The sequence below is a fragment of the Mobula hypostoma genome, chromosome 23 (genome assembly GCF_963921235.1).
Source record: "Mobula hypostoma chromosome 23, sMobHyp1.1, whole genome shotgun sequence".
Lineage (NCBI taxonomy): Eukaryota > Metazoa > Chordata > Chondrichthyes > Myliobatiformes > Myliobatidae > Mobula > Mobula hypostoma.
This window is the reverse complement of record NC_086119.1, coordinates 5,243,594-5,268,174: the sequence shown is the minus strand read 5'-3', so window position 1 is coordinate 5,268,174 and position 24,581 is coordinate 5,243,594. Positions and strand designations below refer to the sequence as shown.

The following is a 24,581-nucleotide window of genomic DNA, read 5'->3' as shown; positions in this document are numbered from 1 at the left end:
AAGATCATATAACCTTTATTCCAGGTCAAACGTATTTATTAATTTGAAGAGGTCAGACCATCTACACTACTTTGGCGATTTACTTCCAGGACATTCAAAAAAGCATTTACTTAGTAACACACACAAAAAGTTGAGAAACTTCGCAGGTCGGGCAGCAATTGTGGAAATGTATAAACCATTGGCGTTTTGTGCCAATGCACTTCTTCAGGACTAAATTACTTAAGCATACACTTGAGTAATATTATTAAGACTAAAGGCAAACCAGCTAACCAAAGGGCAAGTTAATTTCATGAATTTGTCAATATGTTCCAGGTACTTCTACAGTACACGAGCAAATGTATCACCTTCAAACAATGAAGTAAACACAGCACAGATCTCACTTTCGCCTGAATACAGGACAGAGTGAGGTAGACAGCAGTCTTCAATTGTTATGTATTATTTTTATATCTTATTGATAATCAGAGAAAAACTCTAGGGTAAAACAAATGTCCTTCCAGATACATGTGTACTCTAAAGGTTGGTGTTTAAAACTGGGTATTTTTAGGAAGAGTTACAATGATGTGGAGTAAATCTAGTAGAATACTGCTGTTCATACACTAGCACTGTTGCCTCTAAGCTGCGCAGGTATATGACCGCATAGTAACTGAAATGCTCCCACGCACTTAGCCATTGTTGCCATGCAACTGGAATTTTCTTTTACATAATATTAACATAACTTTGAAATTATGCTAATATAATTTTGAAATCTATCTTAATATAATTGTAAAATATCCTGCAATTATGTGTTAATGAATATAATCCATAATTTTTCTAAATAATAAACATACCACATTTACTTCGAAACATTTTAGAGCTTCAACGTATCTACATTGTCAGTGTTTCAAGTTACAACACTGTTACAATTGTAAAGATAAACATAGAATGGAAGTCAGTAGCTCATTGTTAATGTTTTGAAGTGTTATCTCAAAAATATTGCAGCAATACTGTGGTTTCAAATTTGTCGTTTCTGAGAAAGTTAAGTGTGGTTCAATTAAGATGCTCACTGATACGTTGAACTACTTGCTTAGAATCAAATAATTTGAAGAACTGTCAATTTGTGTTGACATCATTGGAACAATTCAAGCTCCTAGTGCTGGCTATGAATGTGGATTCAGTCTTATGAATTCAATCAAATGCAAATCCAGAAATAGACCAGGAGTGGAGCATTTGGATGATCAAATGAGGATTAAGGTATATCTTTTATCTAGATGTAAAATTAATCTGGACAGTGTTTATAAACAATAGATTTGTAATAAAGACAGATGAGAAAAAGTTTACAAAATGTGAAAGATTTTCTTGGTTTTCATTATACCCTTCAATTATTACATAAAATCAAAAGTATATTATTTTTCAATTTTCATTCTAAATATCCACGGTATACACATTACAAAAAAAAATTCAAGTGCTGTCCAGTTTTCAGGTCATGTAAAAATTTCTTGCTCAAATCAATGATTGGTCCATAAAGCCATAAAAAATATTACAGTGAACATTGTACACTAGGTGTGACAAAAGAGAAAATCAAATCAGCCAAATATTTAAATAGAGTAATGAAGTGATAACTTAAACTTAGTGTATCACTGGTGAAACCAGTGAGCTGGAAAGAGATTTTCACAGAAAAACTGGGGAAAGTCTCCAAAAATAATCACGTGTAATTATGATCAATGATTAAATTACAATTTAAACACCTCCCTCTAGCGCATGGCAGCTCTCAATATAATTTCCAGCATTTCAGTTCTGAGTTTTACTGCTTCATTATCTCATCTGGGGCAGATTTTAAGGTGTTACAATTGGCATCCACAGAGGAAAAAATACATAATCAGGATTCCTGCTCTTGCTCATTTATCCAGTAACTGATTCTGCAAATTGGTGACCACAGAAGTCAGAACAGAATCTACTTTGCTGAAAGTTTCTCCAATGACTGAATATTTTCAGATACTTTAGGGAATGAGATGGGACCAATTCTCCAATCTTAAAAAAAAGTCAATTTCCACGTCATTTGCAAAGTTTCCAATTGCCTCTCCTATACCTATACCTATATTGTTAAAATATACAATTATTGGTAATGGTCCCAGTTCTAATCAAAGTCTACTAATCAGAAAACCAAAACTACTAATCGTAAGACCACCACTTTCTATTTCCTACTTCTGATTAAATTTCAAAGATTTCCTTGGATTCCATGGTTATAACTTTCTGGACCAGTTTCCTGGGTGGAACTTTGCCAAAACTTTACTAAATCCATGGACAACACAAAGGCAGAGCTGGTACAGCCACCACTTCACAGCTCCAGTGACCCAGGTTGAATCCTAACTCCTTGTGCTACCTTTGTGGAGTTTACATACTCTTCCTGTGACCACATGGGTTTCTCCAGTATGTTTTCAATAGAATCTAGAATTTCACTGACCTCTCCCCTGAATGTTAACTACAATGTCCTTCTTCTTAGTGAATACAGATGAGAAGTATTTGCTTGGGACCTCACTTCTGCCTCCATGCAATTTTGGTCTCAAATTGGCTTTACTCTTTTCCTGGTTACTCTCTTGTCCTTAAATACTTATAAAAGTGGACAAAATTTGCTTTTTCCTTTTGATGGGTAAGAAATGGAATTCACCATTTATCCAGTAAACTGGTGGTGAAAAAAGCGTGGAAGACTGTCAAGGGATAGAGCATAAGATAGTTCAATTGGAAATTTAGAGAAATAACTCGAGGTTTAAACAGAACAGTGTGAGGTGATGTTTCAAGGCAGGCAAATGCAAGAAGAGTGAATACAGTAAATGGCAGCACTATCTGAAGCACTGATATACAGAGGGATCTTGGGGTACAAATCCATAGCTCCCTGAAAGTGGCAACACAAGTAAATTGGGTGGTAAAAAAATCCATGTTCTTGCCTTCAATGGTTTAGTTGCCAATTACTGGAGGCTTTTCACAGGGTTCGGTGTTAGAACCACTTCTTTTCACATTATATATCAATGATTTGGATTGCAGAATTGATGGTTTTGTGTCCAAGTTTGCAGACAGGTGGAGGGGCAGGTATTGTTGAGGAAGTAGGGCGCCTGCAGAAGGACGTAGACGGATTAGGAGAATGGACAAAGAAGTGGCAGATGCAATATAGTGTCAGAGAAGGCAGGATAACGGGGTTAAGATGGTAATAAATCAGTCATGATGGAATGGTAGTGCAGACTTGATGGACCAAATGGCCTAATCTGCTCCTATATCTTACTTTCAGTCATATTGTGTATAAAAGTTGGGAAGGCATTTTGCAGCAGTATAAAACCTTGTCTGGGCCACATTTGGAGTATTAGGTGCTGTTCTGGTCTCGACGCGACAGGAAAGATGTGGGAGCTTTTAAGAAGGTACAAAAGAGGTTCATCAGATGTTGTCCGGATTAGGGTGCATTAGCCAGAAGAAGAGGTTAGATAAACCTTGAGATTCTTTTCTCTGGAGCTTCGGAGGCTAAGGGGAAACCTGATAGAAGTACAATATATAAAATTATAATAAGTATAATTATGAGAAGGGAAGAGAGTCACAAGCTTGCTCCTAGGGGATAAAATATCAAACACTAGAGGGCATAGGTTTAAAGTAAGAAGTATAAAATTTTAGAAGTGATTTGCAAGACAAGTTTTTTGTTAAGAGTGAAAGATGCCTGTAATGTTATAGGATTTTGTGAATAAAACATGTGAGAGTTGTTTTATGTGCTTAACAAAAGCCACAGCCTTTTACTTCCGTAACAAACAAACCAAAACCAGTTGCCTTACACTGACGTCATTAGATCAGACACCATCTCTTAAAGTGAACACAAAATGATGGTGTTTGTGACTTATGTACAAAAGTTTCTGTTATGAACAACATGTGTCATCTGTCACCCATTACATTACCCTACAATGTGCTCTCAGTGGAGATGGTATAAGCAGACAGAACGTCAACATTGAAAATATTCTGACAGACACATGTACAGGCAGGGAAAGAGGAACACAGACCACATGCAGGCATATGGGATTAGTTTTGATATGGCATTAGGGGTTGAAGGACCTGTTCTTGTGCCAGAGTAACCACAACAACAGGAATCACATCACCCAAACCCCACTGTGTACATTCAGTTTGTATACATGCTGAAACCACATATTATTTGTCGAACAGAATAAAGGATTAAAATTCACTTAGCAAGAGAAATTATGGATGTAGATAAATAGGCGGGAATTTTCATTTTAATTTTTTACCATGCCTTTTCTAGCTCTTCATTTAGATATCCTGTCTGAGTGACTCACAAATACCAGAATCATTCATTATCAGCTCATAATGATGGCTACACCTTATGAAGTCAATGTACAAATATTGGCCTTTGCAATCTCTATAAATTAATTCAAACTTCAATATGCAAGGAATTTGAAACACAGTTCCATGTCCATTGTTCATCATGAAAATTATGTGAGATGGCTTCAAAATATTCAGCTAGAGCCTGATTTAAAGGCAGTGAGAGACTCACTGAGATTCGACTATTGTCCCACAGTCTCTGACATTCCAAATAAAAGAATCCTAGTTTGTCCAATCCTCTCTTTGTAGCTAACACTCTCTGATCAGGCAATATCCTGACAAACCTCTTCAGCTCCCAGTCCAAGCCTCCACATCCTTCCTGTAATGTGACAACCAGAAATGCGCTCAATACACCAAATGTGGCCTAACTGGAGTTTATACAGCTACAATATGACCTCACAACTTTCGTAACTAACACTCCAATCGATGAAGGCAAACATGCCATATGCCTCCTCTATCACCTTATTTAGCCTAACTACTTATGTTGCCAGGATCTTAGAACATTAATCCTAGATTAAACATGCAGTTATTAATGGAAACTGTTTATTGGTGCTTATGTTATATATGTCACAATCATTTTGGGATACGGACATTGCTGGCAAGCCCAGTATTGAAATGCCATGGAGAGGGGAATGGTGAAGGGCCCAAAGTATTGCTGAAGATCCCTACCACTCATCCCACCTCTCTTTGACCCACTACTGTCAGAAAGGAGGTACAGCAGTATCAGGACTCAAACTGTCAGACTGGGCAACAGCTTCTTCCCTCAGGCTGTGAGACTAATAAATATCCTGCCACCACTGAGGTCTCATCACCAGGACAGAAAACTGTTCACTAGTTACCATACTGTTTACAATTTACCAGTGCTGTGCACTACATGCAGTTTTGAATTAAATTTTATTAACTTATTTATGGTAATATTTTGTTTTATGTGCTGTGTGTGATATATGTATTGTGGGTGCCCATGGTACAGAGGAACAGTGTTTCACTTCATTGTATAGACCTACAATCAGATGACAACGAATTTGAACTTGAACTTGTGTGATGCGTTCCTAAACTTGCACTAACATCCATAATTTCTTGATTTACTTTATTTATAGCACTTAACAGGGCCTTCCACCCCATTTGTACTAAATCTAAGTCTTTTCATATGTATTCTTAGAAGTCTATCTCTCTCACAGATGCTGTACTTTTAATTTGACAAGTTGTGCTATTCGCTACACTACAAAGATGCTCAGACTATGCACTGTACAGTCCCAACAGTTCCTCCAGAGACTTGTTCTAAATACATATTCCAGCATTCTATTGACTTTTTAATAGCTTGACCACATTGTCCAGACATTGAAAGTGGTGGTCTATCACCACTCCCAATTTCCTTTCCAAATCGTCCTCTGCTACAACATCCCATTCATCATGTACATACACTGCATATCTTTTTGACCAATTTGCAATGCACTTTGTAAACAAGTTACTGAAATCAATTCAAATGCATATATTCAATAAAACTGACTGTGATTTACAAAGGAAGAAATTTAGGCAGAATAATGGCTCCTTCTTGTTGCTAAACTGGGCCTAGCTTCAAGTTTCACAGTTCACAGTATTTTGCTGCTTTGTGCTCCTTGATGCCACGTTCTGGTCTGAAATTGTTTTAGAAGCCTGTAAACAGCTTAAACATTTAACTCACTGTCGCTTCATTAGTGTTGAACTCACTTTGGCAGCACTGATAACTGTGGCAGTATAAGACTGGATGTTGTCTCCACAGGCCCCACCGCGGGATCGATGACAGTGAATGAGCTGAGTAGAAGCAAAAGGACAGACGGTAACATTAGCTAAAGCAGTACAACTCCAAAAGCAATTAGTAATTCCTATTTCCTTTCAGAAAAAAATCGCATGAGACAATTTTCATTTCCATTCTAAGAAAACAACACAGTTCTGTAACAAATAATTCAGTTTCACCATTTATGTTATTATTCCCCATTGCGAATTTTAATTATAAACAAAACAATGCTTCCCAGGAAATTAAAACACACGTATTTTATAAACAATCTATACTAATATGTTAAAAATGGTATTACTGCATAATTGACATCAATGATGGCAATTATGGGGGCAGCACAGTAGCACAGTAGAATAGTGTAATGCTATTACAGCACCCAGCAAACAGGGTTCAATTCCTCCCGCTGTCTGTAAGCAATTTGTATGTTCTCCCTGTGACTGCGTGAATTTCCTCCAAGCGTTCCGACTTCCTCCCACACTCCAAAGATGTAAGTCACTTGGTCATTTAAAATGCTGGAGGAACTCAGCAAGCCAGGCAGCATCTATGGAAAAGAGTACAGTCGATGTTTCGGGCTGAGACCCTTTATCAGGACTGGAGAAAAAAAGATGAGGAGTCAGAGTAAGAAGATGGGGAGCGGAGGAAGAAATACAAGGTGACAGGTGAAACTGGGAGAAGGGAGGAGTGAAGTAAAGAGCTGGGAAGTTGATTGATGAAAGAGACACGGGGCTGGAGAAGGGAGAATTTGATGGGAGAGGACAGAAGGTCACGGAAGAAAGAAAAGGGGGAGGAGCACCAGAGGGAGGTGATGGGCAGGTAAGGAGATAAGGTGAGAGAGGGAAATGAGAATGGGGAATGGTGAATGATGAAGGGGAGGGGGGAACTACCAGAAGTTCAAGAAATTGATGTTCATGGCATCAGGTTGGAGGCTACCCAGATAGAATATAAGGTGTTGCCCCTCCAACCTGAGTCTCCACTGCCACGATGAGGCCACACTCAGGTTGGTGGAGCAGCACCTTATATTCTGTCTGGTCAGCCTCCAACCTGATTGCATGAACAGCAATTTCTCAAACTTCTGATAATTCCACCCCACCCCCAACCTTCACCTTTTCCCATTCCCATTTCCTTTCAACTTATCTCCTTACCTGCCCATCACTTCTCTCTGGTGATCCTCCCCCTTTTCTTTCTTCTATGGCCTTCTGTCCTCTCTTATCAGATTCCCCCTTCTCCAGCCCTGTATCCCTTTCACCGATCAACGACCCAGATCTTTACTTCACCCCTCCATCCTCATGATTTCACCTATCACCTTGTGTTTCTTCCTCCCCCCACCTTCTTCCTCTAACTCCTCTTTTTTTTTGCTCCAGTCCTGATGAAGGGTTTCAGCCCGATACGTCAACTGTCGTCTTTTCCATAGATACTGCCTGGCCTGCTGAGTTCCTCCAGCAGGAAGTGTGCGTTGCTTGGATTTCCAACATCAGCAGAGTTTCTCGTTATTGTATTTGGTCACATAGATGTAACTGGGCAGCATAGACTCATTGAGCCTGAAGGTCCTGTTACCATGCTGTATCTCTAAATAAATAAAAGTACTTAAAATTTCCTCCAAAAGTGCCTATAAAGTGCCTAAAGGCCCACCAGCACCTTTACTTCCTGAGAAAACTAAAGAAATTTGGCCTGTCCCCTAAAATCCTCACTAATTTTTATAGATGCACCGTAGAAAGCAATCTTCTAGGGTGCATCACAACCTGGTATGGAAGTTGTCCTGTCCAAGACCGGAAGAAGCTGCAGAAGATCGTGAACACGGCGCAGCACATCACACAAACCAATCTTCCGTCCTTGGACTCACTTTACACCGCACACTGTCGGAGCAGTGCTGCCAGGCTAATCAAGGACACGACCCACCCAGCCAACACACTTTTCGTCCCTCTTCCCTCTGGGAGAAGGCTCAGGAGCTTGAAGATTCGTACGGTCAGATTTGGGAACAGCTTCTTTCCAACTGTGATAAGACTGCTGAACGGATCCTGACCTGGATCTGCGCCATACCCTCTAAATATCTGGACCTGCATCTCGGTTTTTTTGCACTACCTTACTTTCCATTTTTCTATTTTCTATTTATGATTTATAATTTAAATTTTTAATATTTACCATAGATTTGTAATCCAGGGAGCCGGAAGTGCAGAATCAAATATTGCTATAATGATTGTATGTTCAATTGTTTGGTGACAATAAAGTACAAAGTATAATGGTACATTTATAATGAAACAGGCCATATAAGACCATAAGGCCATAAGACGTAGGAGCAGAATTAGACCATTCAGCCCATCAAGTCTCCACCACCATTCCATCATGGCTGGTCCCGGATCCCACTCTACCCCATACATCTGCCTTCTCGCCATATCCTTCAATGCCTTGACCAATCAGGAAACTATCAACTTCCTATTTAAATTATAAGTCATCATAACTTAAAGTGGAAGTTGATAGTTGTAGAGGTCTGGTATGCAACTATTGTCAAGAGAATGTAAAAAAGGGTTCTGGAGCAGCTTCCATTATAAAGGTGGTCACAAAATTATTATGAAATACATCGAAAAATAAAGGGAGGACTTTTGAATTTAAAATGGGAACTAAATAATGTATGATTGTGTGTAGTTTTGGTCATCTATCAATTAGAAAGAAATTGATAAAATTGAAAAAGTACAGAGAATATTTTCAAGGAGGTTGCCAGAATTTGAGGACCTAAGTTATAGGGAAAGGTTGAATATTTTAGCTCTTTATCCCCTGCAGCATAAGAGAATGAGGGAAGATTTGATTGAGGTGTACAAATTATGAGGAGTTTAGACAGGCTAAGTTTTACAGAGAACGAAAACAAAACATACATTACTTAAAAAAAATCAGAAAACAGCAATCAAATTTCTTTGGACACATCACGCGAAGAGAGACATTAGAACATTTAGTTACAACTGGAAAGCTGGAAGGAAAAAGAAGCAGAGGCAGACAGAGAATGAAAATGATAGATGGAATAACATCATGGTCAGAAACAGGGGAGGCAACAACTACAATTCGGAGGGTCAGGGACCGTGATGGATGGAGAGACATGATCGCCCACGCCGAACGGCAAGACACCTGAATAATGATGAAGTGCAACCAGGCTTTTTCTACTGAAGTTGAGTGAGACTAGAATTAGAGGTCATAGGTTAAGGGTGCAAGACAATAGACAATAGGTGCAGGAGTAGGCTATTCGGCCCTTCAAGCCAGCACCGCCATTCACTGTGATCAAGGCTGATCATCCACAATCAGTATCCGGTTCCTGCCTTATCCCCATAACCTTTGATTCCGCTATCTTTAAGAGCTCTATCCATCTCTTTCTTGAACGCATCCAGAGACTTAGCCTCCACAGCCTTCTGGGGCAGAGCATTCCATATATCCACCACTCTCTGGGTGAAAAACTTTTTCCTCAACTCCGTTCTAAATGGCCTACCCTTTATCCTTAAACTGTGGCCTCTGGTTCTGGACTCATCCATCAGCAGGAACATGCTTCCTGCCTCCAGCGTGTTCAATCCCTTAATAATCTTATATGTTTCAATAAGATCCCCTCCCAACCTTCTAAGATGAAATATTTAAGAGGAACTGAGAGTGTGGATGAGCTGGCAGCGGAAATGGTAGATGCAGGTTTGATTTCAACATTTAAGAGAAATATGGATGAGTACATGGGTGAGAGGGGTATCAAGGGATATGGTCCAAGTGCAGGTCGAAAGGGCTAGGCAGGATAACTCAGCGTGGACTAGGAGGGCCAGACAGCCTGTTTCTGTGCCGCAATGCTTAAGACTATGACTCTAATTATCCCTTAATTAAGTTTGTAAGTGAGAGGCAAACAAGTAATTTGGGTCTTAACATGAAATTTGATATTGTAAGTAGAGGAGAAACTTGGTGTGTTCTGCTCTGACTCTCGGGTAAGCAATACCAACGTAAGTGAATGCCACGATATTCTAGTCATTGCCACCCAAATCTACAATCTCACCCCACTCAGAGGACTTCCCTTTGGGCCATTGCTGAGGAGTTAAGATGCGCAAAGTTTATTTTTTTAATTGTGCATTTCAGCACAGCAAGTTCCAGTAAGCCAATTATCTCTTGATGCCTGAAGCTCACATTTAATCCAGTATTCTAGTTTCCAAGTTCAGATGTGAAGCCACTGAAGCGGCTGCAACACAAGCAGCCACCAGCTAATTTATAACTTGCACATTCATAACCAACAGAAAAATATACTTCAGATACAGATAAAAAAAACATTGAAAACACCAATTAAAACATCCTCATTACTATACTTCTTTCCCTGGATTACCATATACCTACTTTTAGAGTCATAGAACACTACAGTACAGAAATGGCCCTTCAGCCAATCTAGTCTATTCCAGCCTAGATTTCTGCCTAGTCCCTGTACCTTGACCATAGCTCTCTATACTTGGGAGTGTTGTATTTAGTTTGGTCACTCCACCATAGGAAGGATGTTGAACCTCCAAAGAGGGTACAGAGCACCAGGACGCCAGCCCAGCTGGAGAACACATCCCACAAGGAAAGGTTGAGCAAGCCAGGGATGTCTCACAGAGCAAAAGAGGGTGAGAGGCAATCCGAAGGAGGTGTACAAGATGATAAAAGGCATAGATAGAATGGATTGCCAGAGACGCCCTTCCCAGGATGGAGATAGGCAACATGAGTGAGCACAATTTCAAAGTGATTGCAGGAAAGTATTTCTTTATTAATACTGTGGCTCTTTATGCTAAGGCTAGCGACTATTATCCATCACCAAAACTGCACTTGAGATATTGAATTATTGAAGGCCGTGTGATAATGGTGCTTCTGTAAATGGATTTTGATTCAGATTACATTACGTATGGGAGAACAGAGGTGGTGGTGCTACCATGCACCTGACAACCTAGATGGTTGAAGTCACAACTTTGGAAGGTGCTTCTGAAGAAGCATTTACCTTATTGTGTTCTTTTTGGGCTGTATCAGATCCGGAGTAACAATTATTTTGTTCTCCTTTACACCGTGTACTGGAAATTACACTAAACAATCTTGAATCTTTCCACTTTATCTATTTACATTTATGGGACTAAAGGTTTGCAACTGACAATTAGCTACAGATTTTTAAATCTATTGCCTGAACCCAAGCCACTTTTATTGCTAAGTATATAGAGTTTGCATGAAGCTCTCTCTTATGGAAATAAACCCCGGTTTTGTTAATGTGCCAACTGCGATAAAATAACAGTAAAGGAAAGCATCGAGGTCAACCTTACCTTGTTCTCAGCATAGGCAAGCCAACGGCTTCCCAGTGCTATGGGATTAGGATTTGGCCCTGGACATGGAAAACAACCTGGAAAAGAAGGAACATTAGACAGCTGTAAGAATTTTATTCCCCACACTAAGCGACCTGGCAAGGGATTTTCTTTCAACCGCGTCACTCAGAAGACAAAAGAGATTGCGGATATTAAACCAAAAACAGAATTCCGGAAGAACTCAGTGGGCCAAGCAACATCTGAGAAAGAAAAAAGTATGAATTGATGTTTTAGGACGAGACCCTGCATCAGGACATTAGGACACTCTGAACTTGGCCAGAAAGTGTTCACAATGAAATCGGGCAATTCTCTCCCCAGATAAGCTCTCTACCCTATATCTCTGTGTGCTAGTATACACTCAGCAAATTTACACAAGCTGCAGCTTGTTGAACGTAAATGAAACAACTGCCAGGACAACACAATTATGGCTTAAAAGTCTACAGTGACTACCTCCATTATATTGGTGGTCTATTAATTAGCAGAATGGCTATTCTCAGACTACATTTTATGAAGTGTCAAGATGCTAACAACATTAATTGAAAGCTACAAAGAATTACCAAGTACATTGTAGAAGTATTTCTGATGTTTGAGGTGAATAGCACTTAGCAGAGAATTGTGTGTAATGAATATAATGGGAATACAGGTTTCCCCCGCTATCCGAAGGTAGAGCGTTGCTATGAAACCGTTTGTAAGTCGAAATGGCGTAAAGCGAAGAAGCAATAGCAATTACCATTAATTTATATGGGAAAATTTTTAGAGTGCTCCCAGACCCAAAAAATAACCTACCAAATCATACCAAATAGCACATAAAACCTAAAATAACACTAACATACAGCAAAAGCAGGAATGATATGATAAATACACAGCCTATATAAAGTAGAAATAATGTATGTACAGTGTAGTTTCACTTAACAGAATCGGGAAGATTTAGCCAAAACCGATTTGTAGAAAAAAATCAGCACGTACACGCACGCGCACACACCTGCCCGCGCCGCGCAAGGCTTCACGGTCATGGTAGTCTTTCTTGGGGTAAACACAAGTTTAAAGCGGGCATCTTTTGTCGTAAAAGCGAAAATCCTCTTTCGGTTAGTGAAAACAGATACTAATGTAGGTCTTTCGTAAAAGCGAAGTGGCGTAAAGCGAACGTTCGTAAAGCGGGGGACACCTGTATCATCAGTGAAGGATGCCATGTAAAGTGCTAGACCAGGTTAACATAATACAATATGGTCAGCATAATGTCATTACAGCACCAGCGAACCAAGTTCAATTCCGCAGCTGCCTGTAAGGAGTTTGTATGTTCTCACTATGATTTTGTGGGATTCCTCCGGGTGCTCCAGATCCTTCCATATTCCAAAGATATATGGGCTAGTAATTGGTCACATGGGTGTTAATGGGTGGTACGGGCTCAATGGGCCTGAAGAGCCTCTTACTGCGCTGTACCTCTAAATAAAAATTCTAAAGGATCCCTTGTGCAATGTCCTGGCTGGTGAATCTTCTGCTCCACTGTTGTAGGGAAGCTAGAGAAAACAGTGTCTGTTAAGTGGCTATGATGCAGTGTTGACAGGTTATGAGAGAATTAGTGTGTTGCTATCCTGGCATTTTCAAGCCAGACAATACCTATTCATATACTATTGATTTAATTGATTAATTGTACATTGTCTGCTTCCCTGCATCAATGCAAGAAGAGTACTGTATTTATCACTTAGCAATCACTGTCACCACTGCATTCCCCCCCCCAACCCACGAAGATCTTTTAGCTATATTCATGGCACAAGTATTCAACATTTCGATGCAAGTATCAACACCACTAAAGAGCTGTTAAATCTAAATGAGTTCATAGTTAATTAATTAATAGCTGTCGGCATGATCCACTGCACTTTTGGACGGCACAATTTCTATTTCTCAGTCTACAACTGGACCACTGGCATGATGTAGCTCCCTCCCCACCTATCTCCAGAAGTCATAAAAATCTCTTAAATAGAGTCCTTTAAGAGACTCTTAGGCAAGTACATGGAGCTTAGAAAAACAGAGGGCTATGCAGTAGGGAAATTCTAGGCAGCTTCTAGAGTAGGTCACATGGTCGGCACAACATTGTGGGCCAAAGGGCCTGTAATGTGATGTAGATTTTCTATGTTTCTAAGTAACATCTTCCTGAACAGTCCACTGAAACAAGATTTAAAAATTAGCTTTATTTGTCACATGTACATTGAAGCATACAGTGAAATGCATCGTTCGCGTCAAATCAAATCAGTGAGGATTATCTTGGGGCAGACCGTTAAGTGTTGCGATGTTTCCAGCAGCAACGTAGCATGCTTACAACTTATTAACCCTAACTGTACATTTTTGGAATGAGGGAGAATATAAAAACTCATTACACACAACGGTGAGAATCAAATCCTGATCGGTGATCACTGACACTGTAAAGTGATTACTCTAACCACTACGCTGTTGCGCCACCACATAGTCGATCAGCAGGGAAATAGGCCCTTCGGCAGAGAACAATTGTGAACTATGTTATTGAGGCTGCATTCATCAAGCTCAGTACCTAACATCTGGGTCCCAACTAAAACAACCAGTTTACCTTTATGTCAGCTACACTGCCCTATCACATTCATTAACAAAGTAAATTAAATACCTGACACTTAAATACCTGGGTGTGGTGTGACAACAAAGGCAAAATGGGGAAAAACAGATAGATCAGTGCCTTTAGTTTTTATGGACATTAGCCAGGTACACAATAAATGATGTTTACTGATTACATAAATGTGTCCTCAAAATGTGGAAAGGAGAGTTTACTGTCTTGCTAACCTTTCAGTCTTCACATTCAACTAAAGGCACAAGGAAAGGTGGTGAAATGTGACAAGTCGAGGAAAATCTCTGAGGCGTACTATATATCATAAAAGGTACTATAAGCAATCTCCAAAAATAGGGATATTATAAAGAATTACAACATACTTACAGAACAGAAAAACACCACTTGGCTCAAATATTTTCTGGTATTTGACACTACTGGTACAATATTTTAGTCCTTTCTTGCTCCTGTGTTTATTCACCTTTCCCTTAAACATATTGTTTTGTATTTTAGTTCCCTTAAGTTATGTCACGGGATACTCATGTACTAGTGTCGAGCATAATCACGTGACATTTCTTCTTTCATATCTCAGTCATGTCAACTTTTACAGTTAGATGAGCAAGTGATATAGTGTTGTAGTGTTGGAGGCATAAATGTGGAAAATTCTGATGGGGGCAAAAACACTATCAAGGATAAGGCTCTGACTCTGGAAGGAATGTGGCAAGATAATGGAAAGCACAAGGCTGCAGAGTGAGAAACTGCAAAGAACAAAAGAGATGATTTTTTTTATTATTTGCTAAAAATTACTTCACCTATCTTGGTATTAAAATTACAGTACTAAAATTTTAAGGATCTATATACATATATATTTTTTCTATTAATTGGCTACACCAAACAAACGCTTTTTAAATGGTCTCCTATGACATTATCATTAATAGGTCGAATTAATGCTATTAAAATGATAGTTTTACCAAATCCACTTTATCTGACACACAAAAATATATACAGTGCTGAAACTTAAATATAGGTTAATGCTACCCCTAAAGGCAGTTACTTCCAGACAGATGCACGCTAATTACTGTTGGCAAATACAAATAATGGGTATTTGGTAAGTAACGTGAGCAGTTGGTGGCAGGAGAGGAAGGGGAGGTAGAAATCAAATTTACTGTACATCATCCTTCTAAATAGGCAAAGTTAATCAAATTCTCCCTGACTAATCTCATGACTGCACAACAGCATATTTTATTTAGTTTTTGTTTTATTTTGCTGATCTGCATATTTTGGTGAGAGATTTATTAGACAGATACTTGGTAAAATGGGGTTATATTGTATGGAGTTTCGCAGGAAGACAGTTCAAGATGCTGAGAGCCTACTTAACTAAGGGCAATGATCTCAGGGGGAAAAAAATTCTGCCAATTAGGATGGAGAGTGGAAAAAGTTCTTGAGCCTGAAGGTTACGAATCTCTGGAATTCTTAATTCCAGAGAGAACCATGCTCAATTTTTGAACTTCTGACACCAATAAATTAATTTAGTAAATTGATTTATTATTAGCCCATACACCAAAGATTATTGAAAAACTTGTCTTGTGTACCATGCATTCAGGTTATTTCATTACAACGGTGCATTGAAGTAGCACAAGGTTAAAACAATAACAGATGCATCATAAAGTGTAACAGCTATGGAGAAAGTGCATTGCAGGTAGACAATAAGGTGTAAGGCCAAAATGAGGCAGATGGTGAGGTCAAGGGTGCATCTTATTACGCGAGAGTACCATTCAATAGCTCTACAACAGTAGGGTAGAAGCTGTCTTTGAACCCAGTAGCATATGCTTTCAGGCTTCTGCCCAATGGAAGGGGGCAGAGGCCAGACCCTTCTGGGTGGGTATGGTCTTTGATTATGTTGGCTGCTATAATAAGGCAGTGAGAAATGCAGACAATGTCCATGGAGAGGAGGCTGGTTTTTGTATGTGTTGAACTATTTACAACTGTCTGAAGTTTCTTATAGTTATGGGCAAAGCAATTCCCATAGCAAGTTGTGCTGCATCCGGATAGGATGCTTTCTATGATGCATCATTATAAAATTGGTAAGAGACAAAGGGGACATGCCAGGTTTCTTCAGCGTCCTGAGGAAGTAGAAGCACCAGTGAACTTTATTGGCTGTGGTGTCTATGTGGTTGGACCAGTTCAGGCTAGTGATGATGTCCAATCCCAGAAACTTCCTTTGAACCCACTTTTCAAACAGAAAAATGGAACTGAGGTAGATTAGCGATGCTTTTATTTGCAGGGATGGGCAGGCTTGAGAAATTCTCAGGTTTTAATTGGACTATTTTGGGATGACATTATAACAATTAATAGGTTCTATTTATTTATTTGTTTGTTTTTCAGGACTGGGCTTCACTGGCAATGCCATTCCCAACCGTCCTGAGAAAGTGGCAGGTGTCCATAAAGATGAAAGATTAGCTTTATTTGTCAAATGTATCAAATAAATCATCAAAACATACAGTGAAATGTGTTGTCTGAGTTAACACAGTCCAAGGACATACTGGAGACAAGTGTCACAACATTTCCAGAGCCAATATAGTAAGCCCACATTTCACTAATCCTAACTGTGCCCATACATCTTTGGAATGTGGGAGGATTGGCTATCTGCTGTCCTACTGGTGAAAAATATTCTTTTCTACTGTTCAGGTGCTGGTTTTCAGGATTTAGCTTCAGCAATGATGAAGGAATAGAAATATGTCTCCAAGTCAAGATGGTTGCCATCTGAAGGGGAACTTGCATTTGATGTTCTTTAATTCTTAATACTAGAGGACACAGGTTTGAGGAGCGCTTTCATCATAGTCTTGGTGAGTAACTGCAGTGCACTGGAGTGGAGGAATGTGTGTTCAGTGTGGTAGATGCAGTATCACTCAAGAGGGTGACATTAGAAACATACAAACACAGAGAAACCCACAGCACAGTACAGGCCCTTCGGCCCACAAAGTTGTGCTGAACATGTCCCTACCTTTGAAATTACTAGGGTTACCCATAGCCCTCTATTTTTCTAAGCTCCACGTACCTATCCAAAAGTCTCTTAAAAGACCCTATCATATCCGCCTCCACCACCGACGCCAGCAGCCCATTCCACACACTCACCGCTCTCTGTGTAAAAAATTTACCCCTGACATCTCCTCTGTACCTACTCCCAAGCACCTTAAACCTGTGCCCTCTTGTGGCAGCCATTTCAGCCCTGGGAAAAAGCCTCTGACTATCCATATGATCAATGCCTCTCATCATCTTATATACCTCTATCAGGTCACCTCTCATCCTCCGTCGCTCCAAGGAGAAAAGGCTGAGTTCATTCAACCTGTCTTCATAAGTCATGCTCCCCAATCCAGGCAACATCCTTGTAAGTCTCCCTCTACACCCTTTCTATGGCTTCCAAATCCTTCCTGTAGTGAGGGAACCAGAACTGAGCACAGTACTCCAAGTGGGGTCTGACCAGGGTCCTATATAGCTGCAACATTACCTCTCGGCTCCTAAATTCAATTCCATGATTGATGAAACCCAATACGCCATATGCCTTCTTAACCACATAGTCAACCTGCACAGCTGCTTTGAGCGTCCTGTAGACTCGGATCCCAAGATCTCTCTGATTGTCCACACTGCCAAGAATCTTACCATTCGTACTATATTCTGCCATCGCATTTGACCTACCAAAATGAACCACTTCACACTAATCTGGGTTGAACTCCATCTGCCACATTGTGCCAGATAGTGTTGAATTTTTTTCAAAGCTGTTATCCAAGTAAGTGGAGAGTATTTCATCACAATCGTGACTTGTGCTTGTAAGGCTTTGGGTGTCAGGAGGTATGTCACATTATATGGTGATGCTAGAAAGTTAGTGAACCCTCTAGAATTTTCTCTATTTCTGCATAAATATGTCCTCAAATGTGATCAGATCTTCACGCAAGTCCTTAAACTAGATAAAGAGAACCCAATTAAATAAATAACACAAAAAACATTATACTTGTTCATTTACTTATGGAAAAAATGATCCAGTATTAGTCATAGTCATACTTTATTGAACCCGGGGGGGAATTGGTTTTCGTTACGGTTGCACCATAAATAATTAAATAGTAATAAAACCGTAAATAGTTAAATAGTAATATGTAAATTATGCCAGGAAATAAGTCCAGGACCAGCCTATTGGCTCAGGGTGTCTGACCCTCCAAGGGAGGAGTTGTAAAGTTTGATGGCCACAGGCAGGAATGACTTCCTATGACGCTCTGTGTTGCATCTCGGTGGAATGAGTCTCTGGCTAAATGTACTCCTGTTCCCACCCAGTACATTATGTAGTGGATGGGAGACATTGTCCAAGATGGCATGTAAATTGGACAGCATCCTCTTTTTAGGCACCACCGTCAGAGAGTCCAGTTCCATCCCCACAACATCACTGGTCTTATGAATGAGTTTGTTGATTCTGTTGGTGTCTGCTACCCTCAGCCTACTGCCCCAGCACACAACAGCAAACATGATCGCACTGGCCACCACAGACTCGTAGAACATCCTCAGCATCGTCCAGCAAATGTTAAAGGACCTCAGTCTCCTCAGGAAATAGAGACGGCTCTGACCCTTCTTGTAGACAGCCTCAGTGTTCTTTGACCAGTCCAGTTTATTGTCAATTCGTAACCCCAGGTATTTGTAATCCTCCACCATGTCCACACTGACCCCCCTGGATGGAAACAGGGGTCACCGGTACCTTAGCTCTCCTCAGGTCTACCACCAGCTCCTTAGTCTAATTACATGTATTTCTTGAAAAAAGTTGGCGAACCTTTGTTTTCAGTAACTGGTGTGAACACCCCCCCCCCCACCCCCGGCCTTGTACAGCAATAACTTCAAACAAACGTTTCCAGTAACTGTTGACCAGTCCTGCACATCGGCTTGGAGGAATTTTAGGCCACTTCTCCTTACAAAACTGCTACAACTCTGGGTGTTGGTGGGCTTCCTTACATGAACTGCTTGCTTCAGGTCCTTTCACAACATTTCTATATGATTAAGGTCAGGACCTTGACTCAGGCATTCCAAATCATAAATCTTCTTATTTTTAAACTATTCTGTTGTTGATTTACTCTTGTCTTTCAGATCATTGCCTTGTTGCATTATCCAACTTTTATTAAGCTTCAGGTGACAGACTGCTACCCTGGCATTCTCCCGTAATATGTCTTGATACAGCTTTTAATTCATTGTTCTCTCAACGATTACAAGCTGTCCAGGCCCTGAGGCAGCAAAGCAGCCCCAAACCATGATGCTTCTTCCACCATGCTCCACAGTTGGGATGAGGTTTTGGTGTTGGTGTTGGTGTAGAGTGCCCTTTTTCCTCCAAACATAGCAATGTGCATTTCTGCCAAAAAGTTCAACTTTTGACTCATCTATCCACAGAACATTGTCCAGGAAGCATTGTCGAACATCCAGGTAGTCTTTTGCAAACTTGAGATGATGCAGCAATGTTTTGTTTGGAGAGCAGTGGTTTCCTTCCATAAACACCATTCTTGTTCAGTGTTTTTCTTACAGTGGACACATGAACAGAGACTTTAGCAAGTTCTAGAGATTTCTGCAGGTCTTTTGCTGTTACCCTTGAGTTCTTTTTCACCTCCTTCAGCAATGCACCTTGTGCTCTTGATGTGATCTTTGCAGGATGCCCAGTCCTTGGGAGAATAGCAACAGTACTGAGTTTCCTCCATTTGCAGACAATTTTTCTTACTGTGGACTGATAAACACTCAGGTCTTTAGAAATGCTTTTGCAGATTTTCCTAGCTTGATGCATCTCTACAATTCTTCTTCTAAGGTCCTCTGAAAGTTGTTTTGATCGAGGCATGGTGCACATAAACAGATCTTTCTTGAGAACAGAAGGCTCTGTCAGTAACCTGATTTTGTGTGTCTTTTTTATAGGGCAGGGCATCTCTACAACCCACACCTCCAATTTCATCTCATTGATTGGAACACATGCCTTCTACAAAAGTTATTTGGAGTCATTATCCCAGATGTTCACATACTTTTTCTAACAAATACATGTAATATTGGATCATCTTTCTCAATAAATAAATTAACAAGTATAATGTTTTTGCGTTATTTATTTAATTGGGTTCTCTTTATCTAGAGTTAGGACCTATGTGAAGATCTGATTACAATTTAGGTCATACTTAAGCAGAAATAGAGAAAATTCTACAGGGTTCACAAAGTTTCCAGCACCACTGTAGGACACCCAATCTTGTTTGTGACCACTGTTTCCATGTGACTGGTCTACTTGAGTGTCTAGTTACTGGTGAACCTGTGATATTTATGGTGGGGCATCAATAACAGCACCCTTTCCTCTTTTCCTTTAAAATTATTCTTGAATGATGCCTGTATGATTCTTGAATGATGTGGCTACCTGTAAGCAGACAAATTTCAAAGTGTATAATTTATACATTTGTTGATAATAAATGTGCTTTGAATCTTTGAAACTAATGGATATAATGCAAATTAAATGAATTCCTTCATTAGAGAAGAAATATCTTTGGTAACAGGCGGAAAGATTAAAAAATGGAAAATAGGTCATTCAGACTGCAGTTGTGTTTTTTCAAAGTAATTAGGTACAGTACAAGACTGACTTCACAAAACAAAGACAAACTGAAAATAGATTAAAAAATAAATGAGATAATATTGAGGGAAATACAGGAACCCAATGGTCAGAATATTGGTATGAAGATTTTTCTATTGTAAATTTAGACAGTTAAGGTTAATGGAAATGTAGTATGACAAAAGCATCATAATAAGGATTTTAAAAGCATTTGAAAGGTGAGCTGGCCCCTGTTGGGGCTTGCCTGTGGAGTGGAAGTTTGCTTGGGTTAATAGTAACTAGGGTTAATTAGCAAGGGCAAATAAAAAGGAACAGAGTTTCAACAGAGTGACCATGGTTGGAGCAGCAACTGTGTAAGCAGATGCTGTGGTAAGAGTAGCCAAGCTTTGGCTCAACAGGTTTGGACGAGAACAGGCACAGGCTAGAACTTAAATTTGAGAAGTTAGAGGCATAACAAATATAGGCAGGATGGTAGTTCAGGCAGTGGAAAGCTCCTCCTGTGAGATGTGGGACTTCAAGATACCTAATGGTCACATCTGCAGAAAGTGCACCCAATCAGCTCCTGACTGACAAGGTCAAGGAACTGAAGCTGAAGCTGGATACACTCAGAACCATCCAGGAGGTTGAAGACTTCATAGCCAAGTCTTTTTCTGAGGTAGTCACACCCAAAATGCAGGCTTCAGATAATACATAGGTGACAACCAGGAGAAGTAAGGGGAGTAAGCAGTGAGTTCAGGGTTCCCTTGAGGCCATTGCCCTCAGCAACAAATATACCTCTCTGGATACTGCTGAAGGGATGACCTGTCTGGGCACAGCGGCAGCAGTCAAGCAGAGCGGTAGTGATAGGAGATTCAATAGTTAAAGTGATGGACAGTATATTCTGTGGCCGCAAAAGAGAAGCCAGGATAGTGTGTTGCCTCCCAGATGCTACCTCACAGCAGCTACAGAAGATTCTCAAGAGGGAGGGTCAACAGCCAGAGATTGTGGTGCACATTGGTGCCAATGAAATAAGTAGAAAGGGGGAAGAGGCCCTGCATAGTGAGTATAGGGAGTCAGGCAAAAGGCTGAATAACAGGACCTCTAAGGTAGTAATCTCTGTTTTACTCCCACCGCCATCTGCTAGTCAGGGCAGGAATAGGATGATGGTACAGATGAATGAGTGACTGAGGAAGTGGTACAGGGGGCATGGTTTCATATTTGTGGATCATTGGGTTCTCTTCTGGGGAAAGTATGACTGTACAAAAAGGACGGGTTACACCTGAACCCAAAGGGGACCAATATCCTTGCGGGCAGGTTAGCTAAAGCAGTTGGGAAGGGTTTAAACTTAGTTGGCAGGAATATGGGAACTGGACTGAGGATAGGGAGTTGTTATACAAGTCAATGTAGTGTGTAGTAATTGGATGCATCAGCAAGGGAGATGAGGCTGAGTACAGGGCAACAGTGGGAAACTTTGTCACATGGTGTGAGCAGAATTATCTGCAGCTTAATGTGAAAAAGACTAAGGAGCTGGTGGTGGACCTGAGGAGGGCTAAGGCACCGGTGACCCCTGTTTCCATCCAGGGGGTGAGTGTGGACATGGTGGAGGATTACAAATACCTGGGAATATGAATTGACAATAAACTGGACTGGTCAAAGAACACTGAGGCTGTCTACAAGAAGGGTCAGAGCCGTCTCTATTTCCTGAGGAGACTGAGGTCCTTTAACATCTGTCGGATGATGCTGAGGATGTTCTACGAGTCTGTGGTGGCCAGTGCGATCATGTTTGCTGTTGTGTGCTGGGGCAGCAGGCTGAGGGTAGCAGACACCAACAGAATCAACAAACTCTTTCATAAGGCCAGTGATGTTGTGGGGATGGAACTGGACTCTCTGACAGTGGTGTCTGAAAAGAGGATGCTGTCCAATTTGCATGCCATCTTGGACAATGTCTCCCATCCACTACATAATGTACTGGTTGGGCACAGGAGTACATTCAGCCAGAGACTCATTCCACCGAGATGCAACACTGAGCGTCATAGGAAGTCATTCCTGCCTGTGGCCATCAAACTTTACAACTCCTCCCTTGGAGGGTCAGACACTCTGAGCCAATAGGCTGGTCCTGGACTTATTTCCATCTGGCATAATTTACATATTATTATTTAATTATTTATGGTTTTATATTGCTATATTTATACTCTATTCTTGGTTGGTGTAACTGTAACGAAACCCAATTTCCCTCGGGATCAATAAAGTATGTCTATCTATTTATCTATCTATCTATCTATCTATCTAGTAAGACCGTGAGGAAGGACAGGCAAATGAAAGGGAAAAACTGCAGTTAGTGGGATGGTTGAGGTGAAGTGTAACATGGGAGTAAAATTGAAAAGGATGATGAATACAGGACTGAAGGTGCTATATTTGAATGCATGCAGTATACAAAATAAGATAGATGATCTGGTAGCGGAGCTAGCAAGTATGACTTTGTGGGCATTACTGAGAAGTGGCTGAAAGAAGATCATAATTGGTGGCTTAACATCCACAGATAAACATTGTATCAAAAAAACAGGCAGGTAGGCAAAGAGTATGGGGAGGCTCTGTGGTAAAATATGAAATCAAATCCTTAGAAAGAGGTGACAAAGGTTCAGAAGATGTAAAATCTCCGTGGACAGAGTTGAGAAACTGCAAGGGTAAAAAGACCCTGTTGTGAACGGTAACTGGGATGTGGGCTACAAACTATAACGGAAGATAGAAATGGTATGTATAAGGACAATTTTGCAAAATTAGTGGGAAGTTAGAGGATTGAGAAGGTTTTATAAACCAACAGAAAGCAACTAAAAAATCCATAAGGAGAGAAAAGATGAAATATGAAGGTAAGCTGGCCAAAAATATCAAAGAGGATGCTAAAGGTTTTTTCATATATATATAAGGAGTGAAAGTGAGGCAAGGGTGAATATTGGACTGCTGAAAATGGACGCTGGAAAGGTAGTAATGGGGAGGCAAAGAAATGGCAGATAAACTTAATATTTTGACACTGCTTGCCAAATCTCTTAAAATCACTAACTGTCAAGGTCAGTAAAACACTTTGATCACGATGGTCAAGCTCAGTGACCTGCAGATAGGCACCGTTGCCTAATCTCTCCACACATGACCTCATCAAATATTAACGAACAAATCCAAGAAACAATACAGGAACATACTGCCTCACAGCACAATGCCTGCAATTGTTATAGTTGCAACTTGAAAGCAACAGATATTAATTCAGCTCTGAGGATATTATTTATGTAACTTTGATTCAGAGCGTTTTAAGTCACCACTGCTGTTCTGATTCCTAACTGATTAGCATAAGTCTAAAATCAGAAGCTTGACTTTGAATCAGGAAGTTTCATTACAAAGCCCATGTACATATCGAAGGTCCAGAGTCAGGTACATGGCCACATATCAGAGATCCCAACAATGTCTTCCTGCCCCTAAATGATTTGCTACAACTCTTCCCACCTTCGAACCCAGTCTTTCCAATCTCTTAAAGAATTTTGCATATTTTTTTAAATGTACTATTCTATTCAAAGGTAGTATATAAGAAGAATTATGTCATTGGAGAGAATTAGCACAGCCTGTTCATACTCAAGCCAGGCTTCTGTTGTCTCTCTATAGATGCAGTCTGACCTGCTGAGTTCCTCCAGCATTTTGTGTGTGTTGCTTCAGATTTCCAAAATCTGCAGAATCTCATGTGTTTATATATATATATCAGAACTTCATAACTTTTCAAAACTATCAGAATTTAGTTCAGTACTAGTCACAACTACTACAGTGTAACTGTTTTAATATACATACATTCCCATGACTCAAAATGTTCAAAATGGATAAGCGCATACAATCCATGAATAAACAACATAAAAATATTAATTTCCACTCCTCTAATTTTAATGCAAATGAAAATAAAATGAAATCTGCAGATTTCTGGGAGCGTGAAATAAAGACAGAAACTAACAG

At 40.1% G+C, this 24,581-nt stretch overlaps 1 protein-coding gene across 7 annotated transcripts in view; it reads right to left on the bottom strand.

Annotated features, from left to right (window-relative positions):
- bcas3 (BCAS3 microtubule associated cell migration factor) overlaps positions 1 to 24,581 on the bottom strand; it is a 987,973-nt gene that overhangs the window by 772,941 nt on the left and 190,451 nt on the right. For all 7 annotated transcript variants that reach the window (XM_063031775.1, XM_063031774.1, XM_063031776.1 and 4 more), the window contains exons 10-11: positions 11,404 to 11,480; positions 6,052 to 6,135 (exon numbers count right to left, since the gene is read on the bottom strand). In XM_063031775.1, the coding sequence (XP_062887845.1) occupies positions 6,052 to 6,135; positions 11,404 to 11,480 (161 nt within the window). The remainder of the gene's footprint in view (positions 1 to 6,051; positions 6,136 to 11,403; positions 11,481 to 24,581) is intronic.